General features: G+C 52.7%; 1 protein-coding gene and 1 long non-coding RNA gene across 4 annotated transcripts in view; one reads left to right on the forward strand and one right to left on the reverse strand.

Moving 5' to 3' along the window:
• Nucleotides 1–19,062, forward strand: part of RNF216 (ring finger protein 216) — a 115,768-nt gene extending 96,706 nt beyond the window's left edge. For all 3 annotated transcript variants that reach the window (XM_061153705.1, XM_061153707.1, XM_061153706.1), the window contains 3 exons: nucleotides 3,544–3,766; nucleotides 15,508–15,577; nucleotides 16,264–19,062. In XM_061153705.1, coding sequence (XP_061009688.1) covers nucleotides 3,544–3,766; nucleotides 15,508–15,577; nucleotides 16,264–16,583 — 613 coding nt within the window. In that variant the 3' untranslated portion in view covers nucleotides 16,584–19,062. The remainder of the gene's footprint in view (nucleotides 1–3,543; nucleotides 3,767–15,507; nucleotides 15,578–16,263) is intronic.
• A 2,755-nt stretch (nucleotides 19,063–21,817) lies between these two features.
• Nucleotides 21,818–24,691, reverse strand: LOC133063874 (uncharacterized). Its single transcript, XR_009694530.1, has 5 exons — nucleotides 24,471–24,691; nucleotides 22,948–23,346; nucleotides 22,715–22,840; nucleotides 22,314–22,438; nucleotides 21,818–22,109 (listed from the first exon to the last, which is right to left on the reverse strand). It is a non-coding gene; the product is annotated as an uncharacterized LOC133063874 (long non-coding RNA).
• Nucleotides 24,692–26,102: the final 1,411 nt, after the last annotated feature.

Genomic DNA, 26,102 nt, shown 5'->3' on the forward strand with positions numbered 1-26,102 from the left:
GCCCGGGTAGGAAGTGAGCCGGGCCCCGGCCCCGGCCCCCAGAGTGCCGCAGCCCCCGGCCAGCCCTCGGTCTCCAGGGTGTGCTTACACAGCAGGCTCCTGCTGTGGGGAGAGTCACAGTTGTGTTGTGGCCACAGCTTTTCAGACGGCAGACCCTTTCATCAGAACCTTGTGAGTCTTACCGTGGAGGATTGAGAAATGTGTTCACAGTTGCTGAGCTCACTGAAATCGTGAACATGTATACAGTGTTGACAGTAATAAACTTATTTTTTTAAAACCTTGTCCTCTTGACCTTATTTCCTATTCAGCAAAACTGAGAACTCATTTGTTCTTCCATAACTTGAACTGGATTTAAATTCTTTTCAAGCCAGAGTTCTGCCTTCATTTTGGACCATTCAGAAATTAGACCTCAGTGAATAGCAGCCAGTTTCCTAATGCATTTTTCTATCTTTTAAACACATGATCTGGCTTTTGAGGACCATATCACAATAGTCTTCTGAACATCAGTGTTTAAAAACACTTGCCTGAAAAAAAACAAACACTTGCCTGCCCCACACTCACCTGGCTACTCCTCCTTGTTAGCAGAAAAACGGGGAGTAGTGGAAGGAACAAGGCTTCATCGTCTCAGCTCTAGGAGGGAGAGTGTGGATCAGAGCTCATCCCCAGATGGTTACAGTCCTTGCACTGAGGCCGTTCCCTGGCTGGAGAGGAGAGATGTGCTCGAGCAGCAGGATGAGTCCTTCAGGGCTGTGCACCCTTGGGTTCCTTCATGCTCGTCTGGATCTCAGCAGGGACAGCTGGGTCCAGCTGAGACAGATCTCATGCCGGCTGGGTCGAGGCAGCACAGCCTCAGCCCTCTACCTTCAGGAATTGAGCGCAGCAGAGGAAGACAGACACATGAGCGTTACAGGCAGAGTTGGCACATGTTATTTCAGAGTTAGGAACAGCGCCGTTAGAAGTAACTGATTCAGCATTGCCGCTATTGAAAAAGAGCCGAGACCTGCCATTTTGACTGTAGGTATCAGTTAAAGTGCCTCTGGAAGCAAGTAGCCTCCCCGCAAGCTTCCCATTGGCCAGGATTGAGTCATATGCATGCCCATCGCCTAGCTGCAAGGGACCTGGGAATGTAGGATTCCAACAGGCCAGTTTGTCAGAGGAGGCAGGCTCTGCCAACAGGAAGAAGTCCTAAAGTGGCTATCTGCTGGCCCCCAAGTGTGTCTGCCCTGGCCCTATGTCAGGTATTTAAAAATATAAGGTGTGTATAACTAAGGTTTACTGGCTCTCCATTATCCAGCTTTGTGTGTGGATATATATATATATATATTTTTTTTTTTTTTTTTTATTAGTTGGAGGCTAATTACTTCACAACTTTTCAGTGGGTTTTGTCATACATTGATATGAATCAGCCATAGATTTACACGTATTCCCCATCCCGATCCCCCCTCCCACCTCCCTCTCCACCCGATTCCTCTGGGTCTTCCCAGTGCACCAGGCCCAAGCACTTGTCTCATGCATCCCACCTGGGCTGGTGATCTGTTTCAACATAGATAGTATACATGCTGTTCTTTTGAAACATCCCACCCTCACCTTCTCCCACAGAGTTCAAAAGTCTGTTCTGTATTTCTGTGTCTCTTTTTCTGTTTTGCATATAGGGTTATCATTACCATCTTTCTAAATTCCATATATATGTGTTAGTATGCTGTAATGTTCTTTATCTTTCTGGCTTACTTCACTCTGTATAATGGGCTCCAGTTTCATCCATCTCATTAGAACTGATTCAAATGAATTCTTTTTAATGGCTGAGTAATATTCCATGGTGTATATGTACCACAGCTTCCTTATCCATTTGTCTGCTGATGGGCATCTAGGTTGCTTCCATGTCCTGGCTATTATAAACAGTGCTGCGATGAACATTGGGGTGCACGTGTCTCTTTCAGATCTGGTTTCCTCAGTGTGTATGCCCAGAAGTGGGATTGCTGGGTCATATGGCAGTTCTATTTCCAGTTTTTTAAGAAATCTCCACACTGTTTTCCATAGTGGCTGTACTAGTTTGCATTCCCACCAACAGTGTAAGAGGGTTCCCTTTTCTCCACACCCTCTCCAGCATTTATTGCTTGTAGACTTTTGGATAGCAGCCATCCTGACTGGAGTGTAATGGTACCTCATTGTGGTTTTGATTTGCATTTCTCTGATAATGAGTGATGTTGAGCATCTTTTCATGTGTTTGTTAGCCATCTGTATGTCTTCTTTGGAGAAATGTCTGTTTAGTTCTTTGGCCCATTTTTTGATTGGGTCATTTATTTTTCTGGAATTGAGCTGCAGGAGTTGCTTTTATATTTTTGAGATTAATCCTTTGTCTGTTTCTTCATTTGCTATTATTTTCTCCCAATTTGAGGGCTGTCTTTTCACCTTACTTATAGTTTCCTTTGTAGTGCAAAAGCTTTTAAGTTTCATTAGGTCCCATTTGTTTAGTTTTGCTTTTATTTCCAATATTCTGGGAAGTGGGTCATAGAGGATCTTGCTCTGATTTATGTTGGAGAGTGTTTTGCCTATGTTCTCCTCTAGGAGTTTTATAGTTTCTGGTCTTACATTTAGATCTTTAATCCATTTTGAGTTTATTTTTGTGTATGGTGTTAGAAAGTGTTCTAGTTTCATTCTTTTACAAGTGGTTGACCAGTTTTCCCAGCACCACTTGTTAAAGGGGTTGTCTTTTTTCCATTGTATATCCTTGCCTCCTTTGTCAAAGATAAGGTGTCCATAGGTTCGTGGATTTATCTCTGGGCTTTCTATTCTGTTCCATTGATCTATATTTCTGTCTTTGTGCCAGTACCGTACTGTCTTGATGACTGTGGCTTTGTAGTATAGTCTGAAGTCAGGCAGGTTGATTCCTCCAGTTCCATTCTTCTTTCTCAAGATTACTTTGGCTATTCGAGGTTTTTTGTATTTCCATACAAATTGTGAAATTATTTGTTCTAGTTCTGTGAAAAATACCGTTGGTAGCTTGATAGGGATTGCATTGAATCTATAGATTGCTTTGGGTAGAATAGCCATTTTGACAATATTAATTCTTCCAATCCATGAACACGGTATGTTTCTCCATCTGTTTGTGTCCTCTTTGATTTCCAGCTTTGTGTATATAAAAAACATTCTTTAGGAAGACCCTGAGTTTTTTGTTTTTTGTTTTTTTTTTTCTATTTTAGGCCTGTTACGGACTCCTATAACAAACAGAGTAATCATTTTCTAAACACCTGGTGCCAGGCACTGTGACCCAGGGTGCCTTGTATCTTATCTGTAATCCTCTTTCAAAGCACTATGAAAACGAGGAAACTGAGTCTCCAGGCAGTTAAATGATTTACTCAGGGTCATCCAACTGAAAAAGCGAAGCCAGTTTTGAGACTCCAAAACATAGATTCTTTTCACCCTTTGAATGTCACCAGAAGAACCAAGCAGTCATTATCTGTGAAAAGAAACACTTGAACAGCCATAATATTTTTCTTTCATCTTCGCTGCTGTCTCCAATCATGTTTTCTTTATTTCTTTAAGTGAAGAAAAAATGACTGCCGCCCGCATTAGGAAATGCCACAAGTGTGGGACCGGCCTCATCAAATCGGAAGGCTGCAACCGCATGTCCTGCCGCTGCGGTGCCCAGATGTGCTACCTCTGTCGCGTGTCCATCAGTGGCTACGACCACTTCTGCCAGCACCCTCGCTCCCCAGGAGCCCCCTGCCAGGAGTGTTCCCGATGCTCTCTCTGGACCGACCCCACTGTAAGTGAACGCATGGCTGCCTGTCACTTTGTAGGGGGCAAGTATCAACATGCCTGGTACATTGTGACCCATGAGAGAGAGGGAACTGCACACTGATGACAACACACGAAAGCTGAGAAAGTAGCTAAAGCCACTCTGCGGAGAGCAGCGTCGCCCTGTAGTTTATAAGAGAAGTCTTTTAATCCTTTAGGGTATGAAATTGTGTATGCCATTCAAAATATTTTTGAGCATAGAAAAGTAAGGCATGTCTTACATGTATCTGTGTAAAGCCAGCCAAATGCTGATACCCAAACCTCTCAGAGGTAACCCTGAAAAAGAAAGCAACAGGTTTATCTCACTTGAATATAAATAAAACATCACCAAATAGAAACCATGACCATGTTCCAGATGTTCAGAAATGGTTCAGTATTAATAGCTATTCATAATAGTTTACTATATGATACCTTTGGATGATAAAAAGACAAATGCAGTCAGCCCTTCATATCTACAGGTTCTGCATCTATGGATTCAACCATGTATCGAAAATATTCAAGGGAAAAAAATTTACAGAAAGTTCTAAAAAGCAAAATTTGTATTTGCCACATGCCAGCAACTATTTATATAGTATTTACCTTGTTTATATAAAGTGCTTCCCTGATAGCTCAGTTGGTAAAGAATCCACCTGCAATGCAGGAGACCCTGGTTCGATTCCTGGGTTGGAAAGATCTGCTGGAGAAGGGATAGGATACCCATTCCAGTATACTTGGGCTTCCCTTGTGGCTCAACTGGGTCAAGAATCTGCCTGCAATGCGGGAGACCTGGGTTCAGTCCCTGGGTTGAGAAGGTCCCCTGGAGAAGGGAAAGGCTATTCACTCCGGTATTCTGACCTGGAGAATTCCATGGACTGTATAGTCCATGGGGTCTCGAAGAGTCGGACACAACTGAGCGACTTTCACTTCACACTTGTGTCCAGAGTCACCTAGAGGTTTACTGCAATTCTTGTGTAAATTCAGTAGGATTTTTTTTTTAATCAAAAAATTACCTATAATTTTGAAAATGAGACTTAATTTTTACTATGAAGCTGCACCAGTCAAAGTCATGTAGACTAATGCAGGAATAGGCAGATAGAGCAAAGGGAGACAGCAGAGACAGGAACAGCCCCTTAAGAATTTGAAGTGATAAAATTTTCATTCAGATCCCTAGAGAAATGATAGATTCATCCGTTCTTTCATTTGTAACTCCTCGGTGTTCTAGGACTAGTCTTCATGGAGTTTACAGTCTTATTAAGTTTAAGACAAAAGCCCTCTCTGTGGTTGGTGCAGTGCAGGAAGAATAGAGTGATGTGGTGGAGAGTGACAGGAGCCGGAGCGGGAAGTCATCTCAGCAGACCTCTCTGGGAGGCGTTGTTTGCAGTGAGACCTGCAGGCAGGCCAAAGAAGTCAAACAAATTCAGCCTGTTTGTGGAACAGAAAAAGCTGGTGTGGCTTGCAGGTGGTGAACGAGGGGAGGGAGGTGAGAGAGGTGGGCGCTGAAGCAGCCGGCGGGTCTCACCGAGTGGCTGGCGGGAGCTGTCGCAAGCCGGAAGGACACAAGTGACTCGGCCTAGTTTAAGTTTTAGAGGTCATGCTGACTACTGTGTGGAGAGGGAAACATTCAGTAGCTGTTTGGAGGGCACTGGACAAGCCATCTGAAAATGCTTCAAAAAAACAAAGGAGAGATGACTTTTATAGTCTTGGAGAAGGCAAGGTCCTTCTTAGCACTGCCTCAAGGCCAGGCTGAGAAACATAAATCCTCTTTGGCAAAAGACACCATAAACAAAGGTAAAGATAAATGAAAAACTGGAGGAAATAGTTGTCACACATAAATTATGTAGATACATATATTGTTAATATGTTAAGAGTAATGTGACTGAGTTAGAAATCTGTAAATATCCGTATAGTAATAAGGATCAATTTGGATGTGGGTAAGAGAAAGCCCAGAAATAACAGTGGCTTAGATATGACAGATGTTTCTCTCTCCCTCCTGTCTTAAGTACAGAGTGGTGGATAGCCCAATACGGCATATAGCTGTAAAAAGTGATGCCGTGTATCTATATATAACAACATGAAGAGAGGAAAAAAGAAAAACGTGGAAAGACTTACATGAACACAAATAGCACATAGATGGGGTCACAGACCCAAGTTAGCCCAGGGGCAAGTACATAAACGATGGTGAGTGTTGAGTAGGCCAGGACTGCGGGACGGTAGGATGTGGGGACTGGGGCACACGGAGAGGTGGACACCATCTTCGGGGCTGCTGCTTGGCCCCCGTAGTTCATTACCAGATGAGACTGTGCTCAGTGTTACTATGGCTTCCGTTTTCCCCAGAGAGGTTAGAGATCTGTATTTTAGTGTGAAATCTTCCAGTTTTTAAAGATTGACCATTAATCCAAATCTAAAACACTGAGTCCTAGTTCAGGCTAGGATTTTATAAGTCAAAGATAAAAGACTTGTTAGCCATCAGTCTTTACCCTGGTGTAGAACATCTCCAGCATCCCTAGTAAGAAAAGGTGCTGGGGTGCTGGGCCAGCCCCTGTTGAAAGCTACAGCAGACCAGTCAGGCGGCCTCATCCTCAGAGCTCCCCACAGGTTCAGAAAAGCGCTGAGTACTCTTGAAAATCCTGTTATCTCCACGCCAGGAATAGTCTCCTTCCTGGGTGGAAAACCAGGCTGAGGAACCCAGGAACCACTTTTACTCGACAGCCCCGTGACCCAGCAAGACCCTTAGCAAGCCTACCCTCCTGTTGCTGAGGAAGTAATCGACTTAAGGGGTGACTTGGGAGCTAGACAGTCACCCTCCTATTGCTGGTTGAGCCAGGGGGAGGTGTAGGCACAGTGGGATGTGCTCTCCCGGGTGCCCGACGCTGCCTTGTAGCCAAACTCCCCGCCCTGGACCTGGCCGTTTGCTGACTCTCGCTTCCTGGGTCCCAGCCAGCCAGCAGCTGGGCGCCTGCGCATCTTTAGGAACCTGGTGAAGAAATGGTGTCTTTTTCTTCAGCTGGAGCTCCTAGGAAGCATTTCCTAGGCTGCTGTCCTCTCCGGAAACAAAGAGCAGTGTGGGAGTGGCCGTGTGCAGGAGGGTGAGCTGCAGGCGGTCTGGCCTCCTCTCAGCCCCGCTTTCCTTTCTGCTACTTCTGGTTCTTCCTTCTCCCGCCACCTCTTTTCTTCCCACACGTGGAATTGATTATAAAGTTTCCTTCTGTTACCTTGTTTGGGCGCCACAGCATGCAACTGCCCTGTGTTTTCTTGTTGAACTGTCGTCTTCTACCCTGAGAAAGGTTCTGTATTTGCTCAAAATAAAGTTCGAAAGAAAGGTCAGGCCAGCACAAATCCCTGTGATTTCCTCGGGCAGCCACAGCCAGAGATTCTGTTCCACTTGTCCTGTTCCCATCAAAACTGGGATCAGCCCCGTCTCCTTGATTCTCACCAGGAGACCGATTGAATTCCAACCCAGCATCTGTTGGGGCTTCTGGGAACACAGAGCCATTCAGAAGTCCAGGGAAACAAAGCCTGCCCTGTCACCCGCCCTTCTCTCTGGCTTAATTAACCAGCAAGGCCAGGAAGAATCTCTCATTTGTCCGTGAGGGAGTTATCCCTTCGTGGTTTGGAGGGAAGTTGAGTTTCTGTCCTTAATGACTATGGATTGCTTTGGAACTGAACTAACTCCATATTAGAGAGCGGTCAGTTATCTGTTAGTTGTTGAAAATAAGCTCAAAACATTCAACCAAGAGTCTTGTAAAACAAGGTGTCTTTTTAGGAAGGAAAAAAGTAACAGAAGCAAGCCAGTCACAACAAACCACAGTTTTCTAGTTTAGGGGTCAGAATGCACAGCCAAATCACAACCTGTAAATGAACAGACATTATTTTGCAGTGGGAGATGGGTTGCCCTGGGACTTTACTGGACCTGAATGTGCTTTTTTCTTGTCCAAAAAAGTGGTAACCTAATGGGGTTAACGAGTTACACCTTACTGTTCAGAGCAGTCGCCTGGCAGGCTGGATTCTAGAATTGGGACAAAATTCATAAGAGCATTTTCTCTTTAAATACAAAACAAAGTTGGTTTTATCTTGGGTTTTAGCTACCAGAAACTGCACAGAATTGTTCTCTACAACTTCTTTGTTTTTTAAATATAAGAATTTGAGGCATGTTTAGTTCAAATAAAACCCTAGGGCTTTTACAACCAGTTTACAATTTGGCACCATTATCGCCTAGCCATTTGGTCAGGAGACTTATTTATTTTTCCTAAACCTACAGTGGATTGAACCTGACATTAGTATGTGTTAATATATTTTATTTGTGACTATGCTCTAAGGCAGCTGTATCATCACAGTTGTATAAATGTAGAAACTTGCAGAAGATTGTAGTCAGTAAAATGTGACATGGGGCACCCCCGGTGGTTAGCGCTCCATACTCCCACTGCCAAGGGCCCGGCTTCACGCCCTGGTTGGGGAACAAAGATCTTGCGAGCTGTGTGGTGCAGCCAGATTTTAAAAAAAAAAAAAAAAAAGTGGCCTGTGTTGATCTCAGGTCTTCTGTTCTCTCCACATCTTAAACAAAGCTGCCCACCGGCCCTCTGCCCTCAGTTGGCTCCAGCACCACCCAGCCTGGACCAGCATCTGTCTTCCTGACGGGTCGGGCACTGGGGACACGGGGCTTCTTTGAGACTCTTGTTTGAATGGCCTGGGAAAAGAAGAGGAAGTAAAAGTGTTTCAGAGAGGACTGGGGAGTGAAAGGTGGAGACCCTTCTAGGGAATAGCTTCAGAAAGATACTCCAGACTTTAGGTCGGTAACTAATTGTTCGTTTCAGTGGTTTTTCCCCTTAACTTTTAAAATGTACCTTCTGTAGAAGAAACAAGATGCTAAGGTGAACCTCATGTCTGAATGCTCTTGTTGCTGTTACAGCGTGGGGGCGGGACCACTTTCTCATCCTACAGATGAGGGCCAGGGTGCAAGCCCAGGCCTCAGGCAGATGTTCGCTCCTTCATCCCAAAGCCTCCGTGCTCTGGAGTGAGCGAGGTCACAGGGACAGGAGCTGCCCACCGCGCCCTGAGCCCTGCGAAGGGACAGGCCTCCATGGAGGGCTGGGCCCTCACCGAGCAAGTTGCAGATGTAGGAAGGGGCCTCAACAGTGTCCCCAGTCAGTCCAGGTGTGACTCGAGCATGGCACCAAGGAGGCAGGCAGTGTGGCTCAGTCCACTCGACACGGCCTGTCGGCCTGTGCCGCGTTCAGCACACGCCCCAGCCCAGGCTGCGTCCTTGAGCCTGACGGGAGTCACAGCGTGGCCACCTTCCCTGCGCCTCCAGGTTCCAGCCAGGGAGCACTCGACAGAAAGGTTTGGGTTCCAGGCCTCTATGACCCAAGGAGGTCTTCACAGAACCAGCCGAGAGCCGTCCAGCCCGCGCTCCTCCCCAGCGCGCTGTCCGGACCTCCTCCACGCCCCCTCCCCGCCTTCCAGACCCCAGATGCACAGCACACGCGCCCCGGCTGCAGTGCACCCTCCTCCCCCCAATTTCCTGTTGCAGGGGGACAGCTGGCGCTGGGGGGTTAGGGTCTGGTGTTGCTTGGTGATCTCCAGCCGATCTGGGAATAATTTGAAACTAAATCCTCAGCTCTTTGGAAGCCTTTTATGAAATCATTGCAAGTTTATTAACAACAGCTGTGGCCACACATGACCTGGATCCCAGCCCCAACCCCACTCCCAAAATGGCAGGAGGGGAGCAGGGTTTGACTTGCGATTCTCAGTCCCCTCTTTAAGGGGAAAAAAAGTTAAGAAGAAACGTTACCACCCTCCCTTCGTGGTCACAGGAGGCTGGCAGCAGGCAAGTGGGTGGCCATCCCTGGTGCCCAGACGTGTTGAAGGAAACAGGCTCAAAAGGATGTTCAAAAGCGTCACAAGCACAGCTACGCACTGAGTGCTCAGACATCTGTTTTACGAACCTTCAGCCTGTGGTGGCGCTTGTTGTCAATATCTGATGGGTGGAAGCCTTCTCTTCTTCTTTTAACCCGTTGCAATTTCTCTTCATTTTCTCCCATCCAGACCCTGCTCCATGGGCAGAGCTGTGGGGCTTCATTGTTGGGGGACATGTTTTAAGGAGTTGGGGTTTGGGGTGGTTTTTCTTCATGAAAGCCTCTCTGGTTTTCTCCCTCACTTCTGCGAGCTGCCAGCATGCGGAGTTGGTACTGGGAGAGGCCACCCGCTGCCAGCCCCGAGCTGCTCTGGCTCGCCTCACTCCCCACCCACCATGTGAGGCAGGCGTGTCAGAGTCTTCTGGGTTAGGCCAGCGTTTCTGTATCTTGCTGAGCTCAGAGGAATTCAGCGGAAGGAAACAAAACCCTCCCCCTGTTAAGATGCAGCCACTCGTTTCTTTATATATATAAAGTGTTCTTCCTGATCTGCTGGGCGGTGAGACGCCATGTCCCTCTCTGCTTTGATCCTTTGTCCTTGGCGCTGTGTTTGGGGTGCGCGGCCCACTGCGAGCACCAGACCTGTTCTCCCTGTTCTCATTGCACGTGGGCCAGGGGGTAGGGGGCGTCTGGGTTCCCCTCCCAGTGTGGCCACGAGTAGTGGTGGAAGTGCTATAGAGTCACTTCTACTCAGGCCTGCTGTTTCGTTACACTCAGTCTGAGACTTGCTTATGTGCCCATTCTGTGGATCTGTTTGCAAGGTTTCACCAAGGTTAGGAGGTGGTAGAAAGAAGGCAGAGAAGGCCTTCAGGGTCCATCTTAAGCCGTGAGCCAAAGGCCACGGAGAGGAATGCTGGGGTGGGCATGTTGCCTTGGGTAGCCACTCTCCAAGGCCTGTCGAGGTGTCCAGTGTGGTGATGTGGGCAGAGTGGTCTGTTCCTCCCGCAGTTCCCCAGTGACCAAGGCAGTCAGGGCGTAGAGCGGCACTCGGGTCTCAAGGGGGCACGGTACAGCCTCCACCCCCACTGGGGGCAGAGCAGTCAGAGCAGCGCTGACCGCTCACTCACAAGGCTTCAGCCCCCGCCTGCCTGCAGAGTCCAGATCTGCCCAGGCCCCCTGGGGACGGGGAGCCCAGGAGGAGCAGCCGGGCCCTGCCCTGGTCCCAGTCTCACTCCTCACCACTTAGGCAGTGACCCTCAGCCTATAACTGCATTGCAGAGCCTGTTTCCTCGCGGCCGGGAGAGACACATGGCGTGCAGGCATGTGTGAGCGGGAGCAGCACACACAGGCACGTGGGACCAGAGCGTGCAGCACGAGGCCTTCTAGAAGGGAGCCTCGGGTTTGCAGGTGAGATGTGGATACAGAAACGGCCAGCAGGAATCAGGCCAAAATCTTCTAGGAGTTCTCTCTGCTGAGATAACGTGGTGAGGTTTACTTGTGTTTTTTTAAACTCTTTTTCCCAAGATTGCTTTAATGTGTGTAAGAATCAAAACCCTGGCCTTCTGTGGCATAAGGAGAAAGTCCCATGGGACCCCAAGGTATACAAGTAACTTGGCGGCCTCATGAGGAGCCATGTCCACAAGGCACGGACACGCGGAGACGGCCTGAACAGTACCCGGTCAGGAGCAGTGAGTCCTGTGGCCTTGGGCATGGAGCCTGGCCTGCACGTTCGGCTCCTGCTGTGGGGAGAGGGTCTCAGAGGCCAGTCAGAGACCTGATCTTTCAAGAGGTGTCACATGCACTCCTGGGTGAGCGGACCTCAAGAAAAATCAGAATTTTCAGGGAGGGGTCTCCGTCTCTGCTGTATTGGCTGTTCACCTCCTTGAATAGAGGTATTTTATTTTGCCCTGTTCCCTTCTTTTATTTAGTAGAGAAAAAAAGATTTCAGAGTTATGTCCATCCCAAAGAGAAGGAACTCTCTTATATTTCAAAGAGGGCAAGAGACACTGTTTGTAGAACAAAGTGGGGCCTAAAAATAGTCCCCCCTGAGAGTTCTTAGGGCAAGCAGTCACACTGCCTCCAGTCCCAGTGTTCCAGAAACTTCTGTTCAAACACAGGTGGTTTAAGTGCTTGAGAGCTCAGGCTTTGAGATTGCAAGACCTGGATTCAAAACTCACTCTGTGCCTCAGTTTCCTTATTTGTAGTATGGGGATTACTCAGTAGTACCAAACTTCCGGCATTGTTAAGAAATCTTCATGAAGTGCTTAGAATAGGAGCTGACACATAGTAAGCGCTCAGTAAGTATTAATGCCCTTATATCACTGTGCCTGGCACTTTATAAGGGTGAGGTCATTTACTTCTCACAGTAAACCTGCTATGGAAATTATTAGGGTCGTGCTGGGTCTACCAGAGGGGTCCCCAGGCCAAGGTGTGTGGAACTTCGAAGCTGAAGTTCTTCCATCGTGCCAGCTGCTTTTCTGTTAGGAAGACAATGCTGTTGTAAGATAAAATTCCCTAGTTGGGGGGAGGGGGAGTGAGCAAGCCCTCCATCCCACCTGGATTTCCTGTAAGTGACTCAGCCCCTGCTGGGGGCTGGAGGGCAGTTCCTTCTCTGATGCAGTTCACGCACCCCTCAGCCCTCTCAGCTTCTTTTTTCCTCCCATTGTTCCCAGTTTCCAGCAGCCTGGGTGTGTCCTAGCTTTGCAGAATGTCAAGTCTTCTTCACCAATGTCCTTGATCACCGTGAGTGATGACACTTGGGGTGCCTTGAGTGTTTCCCAAGGGAGCTCACCTCTAGAAAAGCCTCAGTAGCCCCACATGCTGCTTACCCAAACCCAGGAGTGTTCTGATGAGGGCCGGTCTTCACATGTTACCTCTCGATCAACCCCAAACCTGCAAACCTCCCCAAACCTTTTCTCTTCTTTAACATTATTAATTTTTTAAGTTGTGGTAAAATATGTATAAAGTATGTTCTTAAAGTGTACGATTCAGCCTGCCTTCACTCTTGAGGAATTTTAAGGGCTCAAGGGAAACTGCTTGTGGAAGGGAATTCCACCCCAGATGAAGTAAAAAATCTTCCCCCGTTAGAGTCTAACATATTTGGCTGAAAACATAATTTTTTCTTAAAAAAAAATACTGAAAAGTGTTTTAGTTCTTAGTTTCTAAACTTAGTGCCCTGTGACTCCGACCAGTTGGAGAAAGTTGAAATCTGAAATGCCTAACCCATATTCTAGGTATAACTGACTATTTACTCATTATTTATGGTAACAATCGCTGCTCAAAATAGTTGAGTGCTGACATTTTCTGGTGAAATACAGACTGTATTTAGACTCTGAGAGCACTGCCTAACCAGGGAATTCCAGAACTTGAGGACAAACAGGCCTGAGTCCACTGAGCAATCAGGAGAGTGACCGGAGCAGAGGTAGGAAGGGAGGAGGCCCAGGTGCTCCCAGACGGCGCCGAGGCCGAGCTCGCGTGCCCCTCCCGCGGAGCTCAGTGCCGGCCCAGCAGACCTGACTCAGGAGGCTCTGCTCACACTTGCTGTGCAGCTGCCTCCCACCCACCTTTATTTACTCAGGGGCGAACTTTTACCAGGAGCATTCGGATTTATCACAGGACACTTGGTGTTGATAAAGATGTGGCAGGTGCCCTGCTCGTCCATTCCATTTGCAGTGCCGTAGGAGACCTGGAGTCTCCACTCACAAAGCACCCCTCACTCTTCATCCTGACAAATGAGAGTCTGAGGAGGAAGAGGGGCAGGAGGCAGGGGTGGGTCCTCAGTGCTGCGAAAGTCCTCTTTAAGCCCACGGAGAATACCACAGTGGAAAGCCAGCTGGAACTGTTCGCAGCACAACCATATAAGCTCCCTGGGGAAGGGGCCAGGGCTCCCCGATTCTGAGCCGTGCATCCAGCACGCTCAGTACACATTCCTGACGGAAAGAATTCCTACACCCGCCACGTTCTCAAGTCAGACGACAGGGACAGGGAAGCATCAAAGTAGCTCTCTGGGGGTTTTCTGAAACTTTCCATCTTTCTGAAATCTTTATCCCTGGCGTTTTGGCCAGCTTTCCTCCCGTCAGTGAGGAGTGCTTGCTCCGTGCTGGGTCTTTCACACGCTGAGCCCATGCAGTCCTTACAGCACCCGATGTCACAAAAGAGACTCGGGTGTTCAGGAGTGTGCGGGACCAGGTCTCTCAGGGCAGGGCAACAGCTGTCACACCTTCCATTCTTCTAGATCACTCTTTTCTTAACCTTTCTTCCTAGGCTGGCCACTGGCAACCAAATGCAGGTGCTGGCCAGCTCCTAGCCTAGATAAGTAGAGTTTACCTTCACGTGGAGACCTTCGGTCTGCCTCCGCCAAGACCTGCTGTGTTACCGGTGCTCTTTGTGTTGATTGGCTCAGCGATTACTCCAGGGCAGTAAAGTTTCCTCACCTGGGGTGTTCACAAAGAGGCTGGGTGACCACGTCTTAGGATTTTTGTAGAGAAGGCGTCCGATGCACACCGAAGGAGTGACCCTCGTGACTCCAGGATCATGGCAGGGCCGTCAGTGTCTGAAGTCACAGGTGACCATCTTGGCTGTGACCTTAGTAACCGCCCTCGGCCCGGCTCCACGCTGAGACTGCCAAGCTCTCCTCTGGTCCAAGGGTTCCAGGTGTTCTTCACATCCTCTCCATTCACATCCCCGAAGTTCCATGGATGATGTCAGCCAGGCAGCATCCAGTCGGCATGAAAAATCCAGTTATCACTGACAGTTTTCCAGCCCAGACCACACCAGGCCTTGCCCTGTGCCTCGTCTGGGGCAGCACTGGATCCAGTGCGCTTCCCCGCCCCCTCATTGGGTGCCCCTGCCCTTTCTCCTCACTGCTGCCCAGCCTGACTGCCCTGGACTCCTGGAGAGGCCGCTGCTGGACCCCGGGAGACAGCGCGCGCCTGCCTGTCGCTCGGGTTGGTCAGGCTGTGACTGCAGCGTCCACTCTGCTCCTAGTCCCCCCAGTTCCCGGGGTGGGCCTGAGTCCCGTGGCCGTGCCAGTGCAGCAGCCGCCCTGTGGCTGGCAGCAAGGACACGCACCATGTGGGTGGGTCTTCAGCCCAGTGAGTGTCCTCTCAGCCCCCAGCCTTTCTGCAGGGCCGCTGAGGAGCAGGTCAAAGCCCAGCACGCTGTACAGGCCAGGCCTGGGCCAGGCGGAGGTGGGGGGACGCGAGTGGCAGGGACCCCGGCGCGCCCGTGGTGAAGCCCGCATGTCTGCCTGTGCCCAGAGCCCTCTTCAGCTCCTGTCCCCAGGCTGGGACCATCCACATCTGAGTCGCCCCTTAGTGAAGCAGGCCTCCCAAGCTGGCGTTTGTCAGGGAGTTGTTCCTAAACTGCTGTGCCTTTCTCATGGGCCAGCCAGTGCTCTGCGGGCAGGATGTTGCTCCGTCTATCCCCCGCTGCTGACTGGGAGCTGAGAGCCAGCTTCAGGGTCAGCAGGCCAGCACGGTCATTTGTCCGGCCCAGTTCAGGGAGGCGGCAAGACTTGCAGGCTATATGCAGAAAGGTTCCTGTGCTTAGACTCAAGATCTAAAGCGCCTCGGGCCCTGCCCACTCCAGACTCAGCCCATCCCAAGCCCTTGGGTAGCCCTCTGCCAGGAAGTTCTTAAGCCTGAGCTGAGTGAACGGAGCAGCCTCTCAACCCAGCCCCTAGACGGCCACCCGCCCTGCACAGGCCCGCTCCCTGGTCCCAGCCTTTCAGATGGATTTCCTCACAGGAACACCATCTGGTGCTGAAGGAAGAAGGTTGTTGGAGACCTGGGAATGAGGGGTGTGCAGACCCACGGCCTCCTGCGTGTCCCAGCAGGGCCTGAGGTGAAAGCAAACTTGTCATCATTTGCTTTTCTTCTAGGAAGATGATGAGAAGCTAATTGAGGAAATCCAGAAGGAGGCCGAAGAGGAACAGAAAAGAAAGAATGGAGGCAAGTTCTCCCCAGGACAGGCCCTTCGCCCAGGCAGTCCGTAAACACGGGGAGGAAAGGATGTCCACTGCTTGCCTCTGTGGGAATCCCGGCCCCCTGCCCGCCAGGGACCCCCAGGGAGGGCCGTCCCTCAGGCAGGCCCCAGTCTACCCCACCCACAGGTCCAGCTCCCTTTGGGAAAGGTCCCGACAGTTTGGAGGCAGTGTTAGCAGCTCCGTGAGGGCAGGGAGGTAGGTCACAGCTAGGGAGATTGAACTTGGGAAGCAAACAGGAGCCACAGCCAACTGAAGAAGACAGGAGGCCCCTCTGAGGCTGGAGGGACGCGATGGAGCGCCTGTCAGCGGCCCCCAGGCCCTGGCTCTTAAGAGATGCCCACAGCAGCTCCAGCCGTTCTGAGCTGATCTGAGCCGCCTTCCGCTAAGGGGACCCCTGTGGGCTGTGATGCTGGCGGGAACGTGTGCTTTTGTCCTTGGTGACTGCTGGGCGGGGGGCTGCACCCATGCATGCTTGCTGCCTTGGGGACTTCAGTCGGCCTTGTTCTGGCCTGGCCACCCCTCCTGTGTCCACCAGGAAGAAGGCAGGTCGGTGGTGGCTGGCCTGACCTCCAGCAGTTCTGCTGGGTCCCCAGCAGGTCGGCACACAGTGGGGTTAACCCTTCTCTTGACTAAATCCTGCCTCCTTTTCAGAGAACACCTTCAAACGCATCGGGCCCCCCTTGGAGAAGCCCCCTGAGAAAGTGCAGAGGACCGAGGCCCTGCCGAGGCCAGTGCCCCAGAACCTGCACCAGCAGCAGATACCCCCCTACGCCTTCGTGCATCCGCCCTTCCCCTTACCGCCCGTCCGGCCCGTGTTCAACAACTTCCCCCTCAACATGGGCCCTATCCCGGCACCCTACGTGCCGCCCCTGCCCAACATGCGTGTCAACTACGAATTTGCCCCCGTCCACGTGCCCCTGGAGCACAACCTGCCCATGCACTTTGGCCCCCAGCCTCGGCATCGCTTTTGACGCCTGGGCCCCGCCCCTCCAGGGAGCCCTGCCAAGCGCCTGGCAGCGGAGGCTGGATGCAGATGCTCCCTCCCACCCCCGCCCAGGCCGATGGCTGTGCCGGGCCTGCCAAGTAGGGGTAGTGGACTTGGCTCTCGGGAGGGTGGGCAGAGTTTCTTCCTGGGAAGGGCCAGCGCTCCTTCAAGAGCGACCAGCAGGTGGTGGTACCCTGTGGGTGCCCACGAGGATTGGTCTGGCATTCGCTGGGCAGAGATCAGGGGCAGCGAAGCCCTCTTCCTGAAGAGTCTGCCATTCTAGCTGCCAGGTGGGGGCCCTGGCCACAGGGCACCCATCTGTCACTCATATCCCTGCAGGAGTAGATGCAGGGAAATGTTTGCCTCCAGCCCCAGCCCCTGGCAGACAACAAAAGTCTCAGTTAAAAACCATGTAAGCCTTCCTCACCGCAGCAGTGTGACCGGTAATAAAGTGAAGTAACAGCGCAGTTTGGAGCCGTGAGACTGGGCCCAGGTCCGGCGGGCCTGGCTCCCCCACCCCTGCCCCGAGGCCTGCCCGGCGTGGGATGCGCCCCGCCGCCCTGACCAGTCGCTCCCAGTGAGGGGGAGGCTGTGGACTGTGTCCTCCAGGCCCCCGCTGCCATGGGGGTTCCAGGGTCTCCCCTCTTGGCCCTCTCAGATGAGACCACAGGGAGCCACTTCATGCAATGGGATATTTGTGGTTTATCTGAAGCAACGTTTGCTGTTCACTCAGTTTTCACTTTGCCAGTTTTCCGTGGCCTACTAGAGTTTCCCTCAATCCCCATTACCTACCCCACGGCTGGCAGCTGACCAGGGTGGGGGGGTCCCAAAATCTTCACCAAACACAAGGCCTCTCTGAGGTAGCTCTGATAGCCTGGTGGCTCTCCTAGGAGCTGCGTTTGCAACCCCCAGTTCTCCCCGAAGGTGTGGCGGGGGCACTGGCTGTGCCCAGGGGCGGCCCCCGCCACGCACCCGTGACCTTTTGCTGTCCAGCCCCAGCGGGCACATGCTTGGCGGCATGTCACCACACTCCAGCCCACGTGCAGAGCCGCGGCCCCCGTGGGGTGGGCCTGCCTGGCCCCGGTGTTGGCCTCCGTTCTCTGGGTGACACCCCGATGGCTGTGGGCCCCCGCAGCTCACACACAGACCTCAGTGCAGGGGACACGCTCCACGCCTGGGCGCCCTCTGCCCCCAGCCTCAGCTGTTTTTCAGAGATTAAACTGGAGAGGAGATGAGGCTGAGTTGCTCCTCCTTGCTCTTTTTCCGGGTTTGGGCTTTGCAGTAGGGAATCCCCTGGGCTTGAGGGGGGCAGGTGCCTGAGGAGAGGCCACACCAACCCTCTGCTGCTAGGAGGCCCTCCCTGCCCGACCCCCTGCCCCTGCCCCTTGGGGTGCAGCTGCAGGGTTTCTTCCCATACCTGGAAGGCCTGTTCCCCCCGCTTCCCCATGGGAGAGTCTCTGAGAGCCATGAACTGCCCACAGGTGTCCTGCCAGGTGGGGAGGGTGACCCCAGGTGCTGTCTCCCTGCCCTACCGCTGACAGTCTCACCCCAGCCCACCAGAACCTTCTAGGTTTCTGACGCAATTCATCATCCAACGAGGGAGCCAGGTTCCACCTCAGCTCTGCGACCCAGCGTATGTGGCTCCACAGAGGGCCTGGGGCAGCGGCAAGGACAGACCTCGGCAGGTGTGTGCCTGACACTGGTCCGGCGACTGCCCTAGGACCTGGCGTGTAGAGGTCACCTGGCGCAGTGAGACCAGAATGATGGTTCCCTCGAGGCCAATTCCAAGGCTCGTCTTTTGAGACGAGTTCTGGCAGTTCTTAGCCGCACAGGACAGCTAGGGAACCACTCCTTCCTCGCTGAGCCAAGGGCACCCAATTTCCAGTGTTCTCCTCCAGCCAGGGTGTGGAGTGGCTGGCAGGTCAGTGGACATAGCGCCGTCACCAAACATAAGTCCCCACGTGTCTGCAAAATGAGCTTGTGGGTGTCCCCGTGTCCCGGAGGCAGCACCTGGGTCTCGGTCTCCTGGAGAAGCGGTCTGTCCCGGTGATGGGATAGGGGGAGAGACGGGGTATCCTCATCTGACAAGACAGACAGTGGCCTCAAGACACTAACGCCAGGACACCCGCGGAGATGAGCCCGTCTGGGGACAGCAGCCCTGGAGGCAACCAGCACCTTCCCCTCCGGGCCGCTGGGCTTGCTCCCCGGAGTGAAAGACTGCCCAGCGGCAGCCCTGTTCTTGCCTTAAAACTGGAGAGAGGAATCTAGTATTTGCACTTAGCGAAAGGTTTTAAAACAAACGTGCATGACCAGTCACATTGTATAAAAACAGCAAAAATGATTAGTTTATTACATTTTTTTTTCTTTCTGGTAGTAAAAATACATAATTGTTTAAACTACTGTGTGTAAAAAGCCTGTATCATATGTAACTTGGTTTTTTTGTAAATAGACGTTTGTGCAGACTGCGCTCTCTGGTTTCTTTTCTCCGCGCACAGAACGATCAGGCAGGCCCCACGCCTCCCACCCCCCCACCCCACCACCCCACCGCGAAGTTACCAGGGCTGCTTGGACAGAGAGCCCGCGGATTCCCAGGACAGATAATGCCTCACCTAACTGTTCTCCCACAGCAGAGGTTGGGGGGGGCCGCCCAAGAGCTGCAGGATCTGATTCCAGAGCTGCCCCGAGGGGCCAGGCCTGCCCAGGAGGGCGGTCGGGCGATCCATCACACTCGCCCTGCCTGGGTGGCTGCCCAGGTCAGGTGGGGCACAGGGGCTACTTTTGTCCAGTTTTACTGTTTGTTTGGCTGCCCCGGGACTCGGTTGTGGCATACAAACTCTTGATTGCGGCATGTGGGATCTCATTCCCTGACCAGGGATCGGACCCAGGCCCCCTGCAATGCAGGGCAGCGAGCGAGGAGCCTTAGCCACTGGACCACGATGGGAGTCGCTGTGTGTTTTTCAGCACAGGATCGCCTTTGACAAAGCCTGGTCAGTCCCTCTGCCAGGTCTCTGCAAGCAGGCCACTGACTGGGAGGTGGAGGAGGAGGAGAAACCTCACTCAGGCGACCAGGCTTGAGAAGACAGGGGCCATGGGTACGCTTGCCACGCCCGCCAGGCCTGGAGGCCACTGAGTCACGGGCAGACACCGCAAGCTCGGACGCAAATCCGGTTGATAGACCATGCTGTTCTCGTCTCCGTTCACAACTTTTTACTGAATGAACTTATCTTTTTTTCTTTTGCACGTCTGAAAAAGGCGTACTGAAGTAAATCCTAGACAAAACTTAATCTGCATTCCCAGCTTTTAAATTGGTGTATTTTTTAAGTTTGCTTATGCCATCTAGTTCTCGTTTCTGTACACGTTCCGTGTCCTAGACTGTTCTACGGTTCCCATGGGTAGATACATCACGTTTTCTCTCCCAGTCCACAGTTATCTCTTTTCCATCCTCCCTTCAGGTAACCAGAGTCACATTTCTCCCTCTTCACCCCTCTCACCCTCCAGCACGTCTCCGCGGGCACCTGCTTCTCAGCGCCCAGGGCCTTTGTCTTCACGAAAGTGGTTTCATACCTTTGGCTGCAATTCACTTTCTTCACCCATCATGGCGTGCCCTCCAGGTCTTGGATCCAAATAGCTCTAACCTGTGCCTTTTATGCCTTCCTTGGTATTTCTGTGTATGGATTTGCCACAAATGATCCAGCCATTCCCCCATTAAGGAAAATCTGGGTGCTTCCCAAGTCCTGCACCACACATACCAGCCCAGTGGACACTCCCTTTGATGTCACAGTAGATGCATTTCTAGTAGCGGTGCTGTGAATAGAACGTTGGGTTGGGGCAGAGGGTTAGGTATTGAAGTCTAGTTGACTTGAGTATTGTGTTGGTTTTGATGCGTTTCCTCCCAGTGTGTTTTTTCCTACGATATACATGGTGTATTTCACAAAACTAGCAAACCAGATGTGTGGATTTTCCGTCTACCAGGAGCAGGAACAGGTATGAGCAAAGACTTCCTGAAGGTGGCTTTTAATTAGCTTCCTCTTTTATAACTTCCTGCCGCAGGCTCTGTTCGCGTTTTCTTTGGACTTACTGAAGTCTCTCTCCCAGAGGCTGGTCGTGCCCAGCTGGCTGGCCCTCTGTTCCCATGACCTCTGGTGGGAAGTGGTCATGTCTAACCCCCATCTGTGTCATCCCTGTTGGTCGGGATCAGCACATTTTTGGCAAAGACTGATCCCTGACTGGGCTGGGCTGGGCTGGGCTTGGCCTTAGAAGGTGCCAGTTAAAACTGTCGTGGTATGAAGACCATGCCCTGAGCCCTGCACTCAGCAGGCACCTGTGTACCCAGCACTAAAGCAGGACAGGCCTGGGCCGGGCTTCAAGAAGCTGCCACCAAACTGGGTGGTCTTGGGCTCTCAGGCTCCCCAGCACAGGGGAACCAGACTCTGGGAACCGGGGGCACAGCAGGGGCCGCCAGGGGCTGGGGAGGTGATGGGGAGGAGGCTCCAGGCAAGAGGCCAAGAGGCAAGGGGCCCCCGGCTGGCCCCTCCCCCGCATCACCGGCCAGGGGTGGTCCAGAGGGGCTCATCAGTGAGGGGCCTACAGAGTGTGCGGACTAGTGGAGGCGGTAGCACGTGTGGGGAAAGGGTCCTAAGGGGCCTGGCGCGCGGCGGGGGTTGGGCGTGCAGGGCGGGGGGTAACTGGCGGTGTCCAAGGCAAGTGAAGGCCTGGGGGAGGTGTGCCGCCCAGCACTCGGCGTTGTCCAGGAGGTTCTCCTGAGGACGCGCCCATGAGGCCTGAGGCTGGGGACCAGGGGGGCTCGCTTACAAGGCAGCGGAGGGCAGCCTGGAAGCCGGAGGAAATCAGGGGGAGCAGCCAGCGGAGCAGGGGAGGGGAGGAACTCCGGGCTGAGCCCCCTCTCTGGCCCCTGGTTCCTGGGGGCTGCCCCTCCCCTTTCCCTCCAAGCCCCCCCAGCGGGGCCGGCCGAGCTCCTCCCACCCCAGGACCAGCTGCCCCCGCCGCGGCAGCCACAGGAAACCACCCGGAGCAGCGAGAGCAGCGAACGAAGCAACCAGCACCTCGGCTGGAAACCGCCCAGGGCTCCTCACCGCGTCCGCGCTGCCGGCCCAGGGACAGCTCCGAGCCCGCCTGCGGTTTGGCTGAGCCGGCAGCCCCGAGGTGGCCCCCAGGGCCCCCCCCCCCCCGGCACGGCGGGCGGGGGCTGCCAAGGGCTCTGCAGGGCCCGGTGCTCATCAACCACCTCACCCCAGGCACCCCAAAACAAGCCTTGTCCCCCGCCCCCCCCTCGGCTGGAAGAGGCGGCTCTCGGGGTACAGTGGCTGCAGCTTTCTCCTCCCTGTGTCGGCGCCAAGTCTGGTCCCCTCTGTTAACTCTGTCTCTCTCTGTCTCCTTTCTACCAAGTTTAAGGCCACTTACCCAAAATTCAGGCTTCCTGCTGGCTCAGCTGGTAAAGAATCCGCCTGCAATGCGGGAGACCTGGGTTCCATCCCTGGGTTGGGAAGATCCCCTGGAGAAGAGAATGGCAACCCACTCCAGTATTCTGGCCTGGAGAATTCCATGGACAGTCCATGGGGTTGCAAAGAGTCAGACACAACTGAGTGATCTCAAATTACCCAAAATACACATGATATAAAAACAAATAGAAAATACAAATTGGAATGCGAGCAAAGTGACCACAAGCACAGCCCAGAGTTAGGGCTCTGAAACGCACCTCCAGCAGGCGTCCCTGCCCTTATCTTCAAAGGCAGCTTGACCTCACGGGTGGACACGCAGGAGTTAGGAGGGTCAGTGCGTCTGGAAGGTGGAGACGTGCCCACAGCGCAAGGGAAGGATGCTCTGCGGGCAGAGGCACTTCTCTGCAACCTGCTGGAGGCCCGGCTGCCCTGTCCCAGGCATCCTGGGGGCCCAGCCCGCTCCCAGCCTCAGCCCTTGGGGGCGCCCACACCACCCCCACAGACATCTCCTTTCTCTCCCTCCTAATGGGGAGGAAGGCCAGAAAGGAAGCCCAGGGCGACCTCAAAGCTGGGTGTTCCTACCCAGCTCCGCTGTTACCTGCCTCTGGGACATAAACCTCTCTTCTGAGACTCTGGCCGTCTTGGATTCATTCCCTACCTTCGGAAGATTGTCCATCACGCCTGCCTCCCTGAGATCCTAGGAGCACCGTTCTGCCCAGCTCACCATCTCCAGCACCGGTTCACAGTCTGGAGTGTTCAGGAAATAACGGCTGGAAGCAGAAATCTGTGAAATGAGGATAAAGAGACCCACCTCAGAAGGAGGAGGTGGGGCATCCAGTGAGACTGTGTGTGAAGATGCACTCTGGCCCACAGGAGCCACACAAAGCTTACCTTCATTGTTCTTTGTGGCTGTTGTTCAGTTGCCAAGTCATGCCAAGACTCTGTGACCCCATGGACTGCAGCATGCCAGGCTTCCTGGTCCTTCACCATGTCCCAGAGTTCACTCAGACTCGTGTCTGTTGAATCGGTGATGCCATCCATCCGTCTCATCCTCTGTCACTCCCTTCTGCTGCCCTCAGTCTTTCCCAGCATCAGGATCTTTTCCAATGAATCAGTTCTTCACATCAGATGGTCAAAGTATTGGAGCTTCAGCTTCAGCGTCAGTCCCTCCAATGCATATTCAGGGCTGATTTCCTTTAGGACGGACTGGTTTGTGAGCGAGTGTTCTTTGAACCGAACAGTGGGCAAATCACCTGCCATCCGGAGTGTCAGTTTCCCCATCTGTAAACTCTGGGGGGGGCAGTGGGGTGGGAGGTTGGCTGGTAGCCTGAAAAGCCCTCCCCGCTTTTGGCTGGGGTTTTACAGGTGTCCTAATGGCCCAGGTATCAAGAGCTGGAGTTTTAAGTCTACGGAGATGTTTCCCCAGAATGTGTTTCATACAACAATAATTTAGCATTATTCATAAATAGCCAAAAAGTAGAAACCATCCAAATCAAATGTCCACCGTCTGATGAAGGGACAAGCAGAATGGGGTCTATCCAGACAGGATCGTATTTGGTCATAAAGGAAAGAAGGGCTTCCCAGGTGGCGCTCGTAAAGAAAGTGGCAGACCTGCCCACCAGTGCAGGAGATCCAAGAGACACGGGTTTGATCCCTGGCCCGGGAAGGTCCCACAGGCTGTGGGGCAGTTAAGCCCGTGAGGCACAGCTGCTGAGCCCGCGCCCTGGAGCCTGGGCACCATGGCATAGAATGGCCCCCCTCTCACCGCAACTAGAGGAAAGCCCGCCCGGACAGCAACGAAAACCCAGCACAGGCCCCCCAAATGGATTAATTTTAAAAATTAGTAAAGATGAAACTATGCAATGTTTTATCTTTTTAAAAATACCTCGGGTGAAATTCGTAACAGATGCTGCGGGGGGGGTCAAAAAAAAAAATGTTACTGAACTTGAAGACAGCAATAGAAACTATCCCGAACAGAAAAACCCAAGAGAAAAGAGGAAGAGGCCCAGCCAGGGCCCACGCTACACTCTCAGGGACGACGGCCTCTGTGAGGAGGGCCTTGGGCCTGATGAGTCGGGGGGACTGGCCATGCCCCAGCTGCTTCTGAGCCCCCACGGGCACCTCGGGAGCCGCAGGGACCCAGGGCCTCCCTGGCTACCAGCGCTTTGATGAGACGTCGTCTGGAGCCCTGGGAGGTGCAGGAGGCTTTTATTTACACCCCTCAAATCGGCCAGTGGCGCTTTGGGGAAGAAGGAAACCCAGCAGGCAGGAGCCCCCAGAGCAGACCCCTGCGCTCCTGGTGAGCACAGACAGGCTCCCCAGGCACACTGCACCCTGCTCCCCACCTCTCGGCTTGGCCAGAAGCTTCAAGAGCGATTCCATCCAGGTTGGGGAGGATGTAAAGAAACACTCACCCTCTGCTGGGCAGGGGCTGGGGGAAGGGTCTTAGGGGGAGGCCATCAGACCGCATCGATCAGAATGTCAAGTGACCCAGGAATTATCCTTCCAGGAATCTAGCCCAGGGACTTGTAAACAGGCTCCTGCCACCGTTGTTCCATTCAGCAGTGTCTGTGCCAGCCATGACACACGAGATAGGACGTGAAGGTCCGCGAGCACGGGCCGAGGTAGATAAGACGGGATGTGGCGAGGCTACGCGACAGGACAGAGGGAGGTCTGTCTGCGCAGATAAGGGAAACGGCATCTGTGAAGGGACAGTGAGGGGAGGGCGCGGTGGACACGTCCGATGCTCTTTGTGTCGGAAAATAAAACAACCCTCGTACACCCTTGCTGGGGAGGAAAGCGGTGCAGCCGCTGTGGGAGACATTATGGCCGTTTCTCAAAACCTTAAAATTGGAATGGCCACATGACCAGCAGGCCCGCTTCTGGGTCTGTACCCAGAAGAATGGAAAGCAGGGTCTTGTACGCTTACGTGTCACAGCAAAATCATTCACAAGAGCTAATAAACGGAAGCCACCAAAACGCCCATGGACAGATGTGGCATATCAATACAACCGAACAGGATTCAGTCTTTTTTTTTTTTGGCTGTGCTGTCTTCACTGCTGCTCAGGCTGGGCTTTTCTCTCGTCACAGCAAGCAGGGGCTGCTCTTTAGTTAAGGTACGCGGGCTTAGTTGCCCCGCAGCATGTGGGATCTTCCTGGAGCAGGGATTGAACCCGTGTCCCTTGCATTGCAAGGCAAATTCTTAACCACTGGGCCACCAGGGAAGCCCCAGTATTCAGCCTTAAAAAAGAAATTCTGGCACTTGCTACCACACAGGCGAACCTTGGGACCATTATGCTAAGTGAAATAGGCTCACCGGCTCACCAGAAAAGAACAAGCACTGTAGGACTCCACTCGGATGAGGTCCTGAGTATCACATTCATGGAGACAGACTGTATAAGGGTGGGTGCCAGGGACTGGGAGGCCCGGAGTCGGTGTTCAATGGGGACAGAGCGTCCGTTTTACAAGGTGGAGAGAGTTCTGGAGATGATAGTGGTGATTTGATGATGGTCCAACAATGTGGATAAAGAGCACTACTGAACCATCACGAACAGTTAAGATAATAGACTTTAAGCTAGTGTTGTTTAGTTGCTAACTCGTGTCTGACTCTTTGGCGACCCCATGGAATGTAGCCTGCCGGGCTCTTCTGTCCATGGGATTCTCCAGGCAAGGATACTGGAGTGGGTTGCCGTTTCCTCCTCCAGGGGATCTTCCCGACCCAGGGATGGAACCTGCATCTCCTGCACTGGCAGGCAGATTCTTTACCTCTGAGCCACCAGCGAAGCCCGCTTTATGCTACTGTATTTTACCACAATTAAAAGTTATTTAATTAATTGTAATAAAATAAATACAGTGGGGGTCATGATAATCAGGGCATAACATAGCCCCTCGGCTCCCCCATCACACGGTGAACCTCACCTCGGGAAAGCAGCCCACCATGATGGGGAGGAGCGGGGGTGACAGGCCCGCACCCCTGCTCGTCAGGGCTGGCTCTGTCTGCAGTGCGCTGCCCTGGTCTCCTGAACCGCCCAGCGGGGCTCGGAGCC

The sequence above is a fragment of the Dama dama genome, chromosome 10 (genome assembly GCF_033118175.1).
Source record: "Dama dama isolate Ldn47 chromosome 10, ASM3311817v1, whole genome shotgun sequence".
Classification (NCBI taxonomy): Eukaryota; Metazoa; Chordata; class Mammalia; order Artiodactyla; family Cervidae; genus Dama; species Dama dama.